General features: G+C 31.5%; 1 protein-coding gene across 1 annotated transcript; it reads left to right on the top strand.

Moving 5' to 3' along the window:
* Window positions 1-175: 175 nt before the first annotated feature.
* Window positions 176-6,833, top strand: LOC125059891. The gene is made up of 3 exons (XM_047664575.1): window positions 176-320; window positions 5,661-5,800; window positions 6,385-6,833. Exons 1-3 carry the CDS (start codon window positions 285-287, stop codon window positions 6,800-6,802), a joined length of 594 nt encoding a protein of 197 aa, XP_047520531.1. The 5' UTR covers window positions 176-284; the 3' UTR covers window positions 6,803-6,833.
* Window positions 6,834-10,187: the final 3,354 nt, after the last annotated feature.

The raw sequence follows: 10,187 nt of genomic DNA on the forward strand, positions 1-10,187 counted from the left end.
AATAAACATTTACAGCAAAATTAAATAGGTATTGACTTTAAAAGGTGACAAACCCTTGAGAATGCAACATTTTGTTATATTTTGTTATATATATTGTAGCACTAAGTCATTATTTATTTTCTTCACGTAATATCCCATTTTCCTACTCATCATGGCCAAAATAATCTATAGAGCGTTCAGCGAAATCACTAGTGTATCGATGTGCGTCAGCGCAGCTCGCCTCTTTCGGTTTTGGAGATTCAAGCGAAGTAAACGATTCAAAAACATACGGAAATTATTTAAGCATGGATAAATTCAGTTTTGTCGTCTTTTGCTTACTGGTGAGTTCAACATTATTTGAGACAAACAATTTGAATATACAGTTGGTTTGCCATAGATAAAAAATATTTTCTCTTATAAATCCTGCAAGTGACGGTGGCGCCATCTTTTGGCCAAATTGACCAAAAATTTACGAAAAATTAAAAGATGTGTAAAAATGTTTTTTAAAATTCATGATTGATGAAAGTAATTTATCAAAATAACATATTCATAACAATAATGCATATGGATAAATATTGTCTTTGTATTTATTAGAATTGTGTTATAAATTACGAAATATACTACTTATATTCATTTGTAGTTGCACCGAAGGTAGGTATATTTTTTTACTTTAATGATGAATATTTTCACATTCTCAAACTTTTGAAATATCGCTATTTATCTCTTTGTCTAAAACACAGTCACATGAATAATGCTAATTGTTAAATCATTGATTAAAAAGATTCAATACATTTTGTTGTATCTATGAATGGTTATTGCGGTCAATGACACTGCAAGACGTTATGAACCATTGCATTTTTAAGGACATTAAAAAAACCTATACCCAAAACATTTTGCCGTCTAATACCGCTATAAGCAAGATTTTTTTATTATTAATATGCGTTCTCTAGAATTAAAATTAATTCCTTTACGTTAATATTATAACAATATAACACTGGGGTATATAAATGAAATTTAAACACTACTATTTTATGTTAGATTATAGTTATTAGCTTATGTCTAGCCTAGATGACAGTAGAATTAAAGTGAAACAAATGAAAACTATGAATAATTTTAGAAAGAATTTGTATTGCTCTTATGTTTCAGTTCAAATTAGTTTAACTTTAGATTTACCAACTGTTTGCTCAAATTGCTTATGGTATGGTATGTTTAAAAAATTATTTTCAGTAAACCAATCCTTCCTCGACCGATTCTTATCAAATTTTTTGTGCATATTCAGTAAGTCTGAGAATGGGACAACATCTATTTTTCATCTCCCTAAATGTTCCAAATTGTAATTTTTAATTTTTAGACAAAACTCTTATTTTTTATTTTTTATGATACAGCATACAAAAATACATATAACCTTTAATTGTGACCGCTCTACGATCAACCCCTATTTTTTATGATAGTAGATAGTTATTTTTATCGAACTACAAAATTTTTTCCTAGAAATAATATACGCAAAACAACGTTTGCCGGGTCAGCTAGTAAAGATATAAGATAAAAAAACAAAACAAAGAAACATCACTTGACTGGCCTGGACTGTTAGTTTAACATGAAATATTGTTATTTATTTTACATATTCACTTATATATCAGAAAATATTTCGAACAATGAAGAACCAAAAAAAGTTCCGGTTTGGAAAGCCACAGAAAGCTGATCACCCACTTGCTTATATGAAAATACATACGTTACATACGGGATTACTTATATGAAAATTCACGTTTTCTGAATTTGGCATGTTACATACTTAAAAACGTAACTGTATACAAAGCAACCTACAACTTAAATAATTAAAGAAACCTGAATTTTCTTCCGATAATATCTTAATATATATAAATTACGTGTCACGTTGTTTGTCCGCTCTGGACTCCTAAACTACCGAATCTATTTCATTCAAATTTGCACACCGTGTGCAGTTTGATCTAACTTAAAAGATAGGATAGCTTACATCTCAATTTATACCCGCTATATTATTTTATTGCAAAATATTTGGTTATTATTTGATAGTCACAATTCTAACAGATGGTGCTGTGTTGAAAGTACCAACGTTTCACATAAGCTACAATTTAATGGCATTACCACCAAAAAAGCATGGTGGTCCCCATGACTGGTGTTCTCCTACCGTTTCCCTTGAATAGGTTACTGCTATTTAATATAACTAAAACCTTAGCCACAGCAACGCTTGGCCGGTCTGCTAGTTGTTTATAAATAACGAATATAATTAAAAAATTTCATTTGATTGAAGTGAAAATTTGTATTTTTATTGATTCCGAACTGTCCCTTTGAACTCAGTTCAGAATTAACTTTAAACCGGTCACAATTCTCTTAGTCGCGTTTAATTTGTATATAATATATTCTGCATTCTAATTGTCGTTTTAAGTCCCGTACAAAATGGAGAAATGGTACCAATAAATTTTTGCGTATACATATGTTATTAATAATTTTAAATACAAATTGTGTCTACACTTAATACCCATAGGTACAAGAATATTATAAAAGTAAAAATGAATATAATTTATTACCAAAGTGCTTTAATCTAGTCTAGATTACTGTAGAATAAAAAAAAAATAATAATCAGTTATATTTTTTTTTGTTTTTAAAAATATAAATTCAAACAAAACAAGACATAAAATAAAAAATCAATGGTTTGATGATGCTGGCGGCGTTTGTAGGCCTATTTAATTTTTATAGCAATTGTATATGAATATTGGAAATCTTGATAAATTAAGAAAGCTCTTATGAATTATTTATTACTTTTATTTTAAATGCATAGATTAGTTAGAAAGTTATTATTATTCGATAAAAATTGCTTTCTCTCAATCTTATTCGAAATTCGAATATTGTTGCCGTCAATTTAAAAAAGGTTTTATTGCAGTATGGCCACTACGCCATCTATGATAATAATGAGAAGTAATGAAAGAAGACAAAGTAGAATGAAATAATGTATTTGAGCGGTCTTAGTGCTAAAAGCAGTTACTTCCACACTGAGAATTATCTTTTTTAACTTACAGTGTAATTAATTAAAGTAACATTGTCTCGTGTGTCAATTAATTTTACTTACGGTATAAACTAAAGTACTCTTGTGTCTCTATCCATAAAAGCTTAAACTCGATTTTTCAGAAAGAAAGGAACGGGCACTTTAGTTAAGAGAAAAAAGTAATCTAATAACATTTAATATTTACAATAATAAATTATTTTGCATGAAAAACATGAGCGACCTTGTGATGTCGGTTATTAATTAAAGATTATACTTAATCTAAACCGAAAAGTGGAATCTTGTACCCCGAAAATTCTCTTTGATGATTGTTTGAACTCATAAGTTAATTAAATGGTCGTTTTCGCCCACTTCCCCCATTATTTTCCTCATCAGTATTTTAATGAATAAAGAGTGTTCCTAAATTGACTCAACGAAACTTTATTTTACACGATATTTATGTGACCTTTCATTTTAATTGTAAAACGTTATGCTTATGATATCAGGTATTTCTATAGAACTTTGTTGGCATTGTTGTGTCGCAAAAATAACATACAAATTACCTGGCGAGGGATGTATAAAAAAAAGGGGGGCGTGTACTTACGTACGCGCGTAAGAAGTTATACTTCTTTGGCATTATTAAAAATAGTTTTTGATTGCATGCAAATAATTAATTACAATTAAATAATCAAAGACTGGATAAGGAGTCATCATAGTCAATAAAGTTCAGTTTACATTTGAAAAATTAAATAAATAAATATTTATTATTATTCTCTTACATTAAGTGTAACATAAATTCTATTATTATTCGAATGTTGTTTTTAAATTATCTCCAATGCCGTAGCATCTTCCGTGGGCAACATCATACTGATAATTTTGTGTCACGGTGCGCGCGCATTGTAAAATTTCACTCTCATCAATTTTTCATAACGAGCCTAAAGAAGTATAACTTCAAAAATTCTAAATCCCAAAGTTCTCGATGTGCTTTCACATAAACGATGTACCAACTTCACCGTGCTGGTTGAGAATGCTATTTGATCAGTAAATCAGATGGAAATCTGACTTCCTTCACTAGAAGGGTTTACGACCGTACATATTATACTCTATCATGATGCCATAAATTCCTGAGTGCTTCTATGGTAAAGAGCGTGATTAACATAGCACAATAATTTATCACAAGAAATGCTGCAAATCTTGTATGACTCCAAATAAGTGTTTGTGTCATAAGTCTCAGTTTTCAAATATCTATTTATTTATTTATTTAATTATAAGTAATCTTACAGCTAACATACATAATATTACAAAACAAACACTTAGACAGTACAAAAAGCCAAAACAGATTACATAGATAAACAATATTATATACGAAAAATGAAACAAATAAGCGCATCAATAGACAAAACTATATACAGAAAACTGAAATTTAATATTTAAAACAATAAATAATACTAAATACAACCTAAACAAAATTCGAGTCTTCTCGCCTCTTCAAATATTTTCTCACATGTTCTTTGGTGAGGTGGGAAAAATCCATATCCTCATAATTAGTGTCATAGTTAGATAAAACCCGAAACATTGGTGATCTATGTAACTTTTAGGTTTTAAATCTCAGACAAAAAGTGCAAACTCTTTGTTCATCCCAGTTTAGGTGTGAAGACGTCAAAGGACCCGACTTGGTGGTGGTAATGGTCAAAGAGCAATTAAAATGCAGATGGGACATGCTCCTTGATCCCAATGCCGCATGGTAGTACGCAAGTCACGTAGCGCCGGAGGGCACGACACTGACATGATAGTTTTATAGCGCTATTATCACTTATTGATCATTGTTTGTTAGTATTATAGATACATTAAATCATACCTTAGTTTTTCGAACCACCCTTCTAGACAAATCAGTTGAATTGCGACTCAAATAAACGAACAATTACCGTCAGCCAAAAACAACGATCATTAAAAACTATAAAGACAATTAATTAATTTAATAGCTCTGCTTAAATCGAACAAAGCTCAATTTTTTATATCTGTCAATTATGTTGGAAAGTCCTATCTTTTACTTGATTTGCGACATTTTACTGGTTGATCCATTACTATGCTTTTTGTATGAATACCATATTTAAAATAATGGGCCAAACACATCCTGTAGTGAACTATCCAAGTTGATAAGCCGCGAACTAGATGATCAGCTATCCGGTAATCTGAATGTGGACGAATGAAGCACGTTTGTGACGCGATGATATTATTGTTGAATTTGCATTGACATTAAATTGTTTATTGTGAGAATCCTTGTCAACTCGATGAATAAGATTTGTAGTGTCAAATATATTATGCATATATGTAAATATCTTCTACTAGGGACTTAAATTCATAAGTGTTCATCTTTTTATCAATAAGTATATAGTAAGTAAAACCAATAAGTAGCGCAATATAGTATTAAACGTACACTGCCACAGGGACCAATCTTTTTAAATTTGTTTTCATTTTCTATTTATCCATTATTATTTTTATTATATGGAAATAAATATAAATATTACTTAGGGCTTTATTCACAAATAATTTGAATAAAGCTTTTCGATAAAAAACAAAACACAAACTCCATAAATGATAACTCCAATAATACATGTTGAAACATTCAAGCAGTTATATTACCAGAATATTTTTTTTTAAGTTACATCAAGGCCACCTCCGCAGTCTTCCCGAGGAAGACTCAGTGGTTAGCGTTTACACCAAGGAAGCAGCACCAGGTGTAGACGTCTACCATCAGATCGCGAATAATATTGCTGAGAGGATTACATCACCAATTTACAGGTACATGATGAAATACAAATAAAACTTCGAGTGTAAAAGTCCATTAAATAAGAAGAATATGATTTAAGCTTTGAAGATTATGGTAAATATGTTCGTTAGGATCGTGGATGCGTGTTTATAATTTTAAATTTTTCTTTAAATATTTATGTTCAAAAGTTATAGTTATCAATATTCATATGAATAAATGAATTCTGATTTGATTTGGCCAGCCTTGCGATTCAACAACTCACTTTTCGAACTCGCACAGCGGTTTTCGCAGCGGCGGTCGCGCTCAAATCAGTCGTGAAGCAGTCATTTTACGATTTGGCATTCTGGTAAACAATAAATTACAAGCTCCCTCCTTATCATGTTCGAAAAGTGAGTTACAGAATCGCAAGGCAGACCTTGTTTTTTCTCGAAAGAACTTGTCGTCTCCTAAAAGAGTTCGTCTTACCATAATGACCAACTTCCTTAAATGATCTATGAAACACACAAAATATGTATGCCCCACATGGGTCACGGCACTTCAAAAATAATGATTGTTTATCTACGTATGTGCGTATGTTATTATCTTTATATACAATAAATAAACAAAATATTTTCAGGTTCCTTGGTTACAATCGCACTACACACGCTCCAGAAACGACAACAAAACACAACTGGGACAAAATAGAAATCTTAGAAACTCAAAACGCGAAATCTTTTCCGCCTGTGAACAATCATATAGGAGAAAAAGACGTTGAAGAATTATCAGAAGATGTAAAGAAGAAAACCGACAGAAAACCAGAGAAATTTACGCTATATTCTAATTACTTGCCCCTTGGTAAGTTAGAGTTTGATAGTAAGAATGATACTAAAGATGATGATGATGACTTTGGTTTCGATGATGTAGAAAGTGATGAAGATATTAAGCCACGGCAAGGGCCATTTACATTCGTTTTGGAGCTGATGGCCAGTTTGATCCAGTTAATTTATGGTGGGATTGTGGCGATATTCCAGAGGAGACCTGCGCAAACTAGTTAAAATTTTTTTTAGATAATAATAATTAAGTATTATTAATCATATACGTTATATTAGTTATTGTTTAATATAAAAAAATACTTCTAAGCCATCAAAACAACGTTTCAGCGAGATCTAAATCCTACTGCAACATAAAACCATAATTTTTTATGTATATATGTGCTACTAATTGTGCAATTGATATAACAGATTTGAGACTAGAAAAAAATATATTTAGATAACTACGTTTCACACTCTAAAGAAATCCAAGACAGATTTTAATAAAGCGCCATATTAAAAATGTATTACTGTATTTATATTATCTGAATTTAAATTAAAGTTAAGGTACAGGCCTTAGACGTGTCTGCATTTGATAACATATTTTATATCACTATTTAATAAAAACTGTAGATGTAAACGTAAAAATATAACTGAAATTAGTTGTAAAATTCTAGTTTAAGTAACTTTTTATAGACATATTGATAAAAGATATTTCATTTATTTTGTTCTTAGCGTTACATTAACAATTATTTTAAGGTACAATTTTACATTGGGTGGTTTCAGTTTGTGATTCGTAAAAAGATGTTTTAAATTAGAACTGTGCCATAATCTTACTAAAATTTATTATCTTAGGTAATTTAATTATTGTAAATAAAGGAATACTCAACAATGAAATATTTTTCCTCACAAAATATCGAATGACGTTTAGTTTCGCGGTCATTTGGAAGGGAAGGTTAAATTAGCCTCCAAAAAGTTTGGTGTACTCAGCAAGGCGAGACTGTACTTCACTCCAGGCCACCAGCTTGCTTTTCTCTACTGTTCTCACCTCTGGGCGGGAGCACCCCAGTACCAGCTCCTTCCACTTGATCGTATTCAACGAAGAGCGATTTGAATCGTCAACGAGCAATCACTTTCCGTGCAGCTTGATTCCTTGGCGTGTCGTAGAGATGTGGGGTCTCTCAGCATCTTGTACCGCATTTACCATGGAGAGTGTTCAGAGGAGTTGTTCGGTCTAATACCTGCAGCTGAGTTTCACTATCGGACGTCAAGGCAAATTACAAAATACCATCCGTATCAATTCGACGTCCCGCGTCCGTCGTTCCACAATGAGCGTTTTCTAAGGCAGTTTTTGCCGCGCACCACCACTATGTGGAACGAGCTGCCCGCTAAAGTATTTCCGAACCAATTCGACTTAGAGTCCTTCAAGAAAAGAGCGTACCAATTCTTGAAAGGCCGGCTACGCACTTGCAAGCCTTCTCGCAATGTGAGTGTATATGGGCGGCTTCACTTAACATCAGGTGAGCCTCCTGCCCGTTTGCCTCCTATTATATAAAAAATGTTATTAAACTTGTTAAATAAGGGTTTGGAAACTGTAGATACTGCCATTTTTCATACAATAAGAGCCCCAAATAGTTATTGATTAAATATCGCTTTGCAAAAAAAAGGTTTATGGATAAGACAGTTATTAAATGTTTGATGTAGATTTTCTTAATAGTTACAAAGATACAACATTTTTGAATAATTACTATTAATTACACAAAAATATGTCCTTTCAAATGAAAACGCCTTAGAAAACCTTCTGAGCCACATTCAATCAAGATAGTGTATACATACTGCATTATTATTATTATTATTATTATTATTATTATTATTATTATTATTATTATTATTATTATTATTATTATTATTATTATTATTATTATTATTATTATTATTATTATTATTATTATTATTATTATTATTATTATTATTATTATTATTATTATTATGCCAGTCGATATTATCTTACTGCGTAGTATCGGGGTAAGTCTGTATTGCTGAAAATTGAGCGTGCCCAACGCGCCATTCTTAGGACATTATATATGAAACCTTTTCACTACTCAGCTTCTAATGAAACAAAGCTTAAAGAAAAACAGTAAGACAACTATACTTAATGGCGATATGTCAATGTCGTTTTTGGAAACATACACCGACCACCCACGCAAACCTGCATATAAGCACGCACGCACACAAAAAACCGCACTTTTTTCGCACAACGCTTTTTCTCATTCATTCATCTTTAACCACTTTCTTAGGGTGTGCCACTCTATCGCCGCCTCCGCGCAGTTCGCTCGCAACCTAAGCGCCCTTATAACCAAAAATTTTCACTAATAATTCAAAACAAAACATAAAAAACATCTTCCTATGGTGAAACGCAAAATGTTGGTATGGTGCAACAATAGTTTAAGTATTAAATGTAAGTTGTGTAGAAATTATTATGTCAAGTAATGTCAAACATATCAAATGAAGACTAGCTGCCCACGACACATGGATTCCTCGTGTAGAGGCTAGTGTACTTTCTTTTGAACTAAATATCCTTTGTTATTATAGTAAAGTTTTTTTCTTTCTTTCTTAAAAAAAGTTTAATAAGGAGACTTCGTTTGATAAGACTATTATATTTTAATTACAAAAGTATAATCTAAATCGCTAAACTAAATTTGGAAGGTTAGTTTTAGTTTAAAGATATCATAATCGACACTATTAAAATACTGATTTAAATAATTATATGTGCTTTATTCTAATATATGTATTCGGTTTAAGTTTGTTAACTTAGAATAATTTTCAGTCTCACTTGAAGGTTAAACGAACGAATTGAGGACCTCTTTCTTAAAGTCGGTTAAGGAAAGCCATTTTCCTGCTTTCACTCGACATCAAAGCCTTGACGAATTCAAACGATTTCCACCCCAGTGTGAACGTAAATTGAATTTTTTTATCTTTCTCTCATAAGATTGCCTTTGATAAGGTTGATAAAGATAATAACTTGAAATGGCTCTGGCATCTTCAATTTAACATGTATTATTCGCAATTTTGGCATCATCTGAGACACAAAAATTATATTAAGCCGCCCAAAATAGAACAAGAAAGCTCTGATTTTTCAACTTATTAAATATAACGTTAGAACAGTCTGCAATGCAAGAATTCAACCCTTTTTACACGCTTTATATTAGCTTCACCTGTATGTATGTATGTATGTAACCGACTCCTTCGGACTCGATTTGGACCCACTTTTAACGGACAGATTTAATTCAAACTTTGCGCACCTGTCAAAGATCGATGACAATGCAATAATCCGAAAAAAAATATGAAAAAAATTATAAAAATTAACTAAAAAATAAATAATAGTTAAAAAAAACTAAAAAACATGCTTTTAAAGCACATCAAACTAAAAAGTGAAAAATAATTCCAAATTTAGGCTGAAAATGGTAATGAACAAAAAATACTGGTATTATTGTGAAAAAGTGTGGGGCGCTCTGTGCACAGAGCGCCCCACCATTATAAGGGGTATGTAGGAATCGGTCACTTTACCCTACCCGAGACGGAGGCGACGACCATGACTTCCCTTATGAATGAGCCATGTTCATTTATGTCT

Source organism: Pieris napi, chromosome 2, assembly GCF_905475465.1.
Source record: "Pieris napi chromosome 2, ilPieNapi1.2, whole genome shotgun sequence".
In the NCBI taxonomy this organism is placed as follows: domain Eukaryota; kingdom Metazoa; phylum Arthropoda; class Insecta; order Lepidoptera; family Pieridae; genus Pieris; species Pieris napi.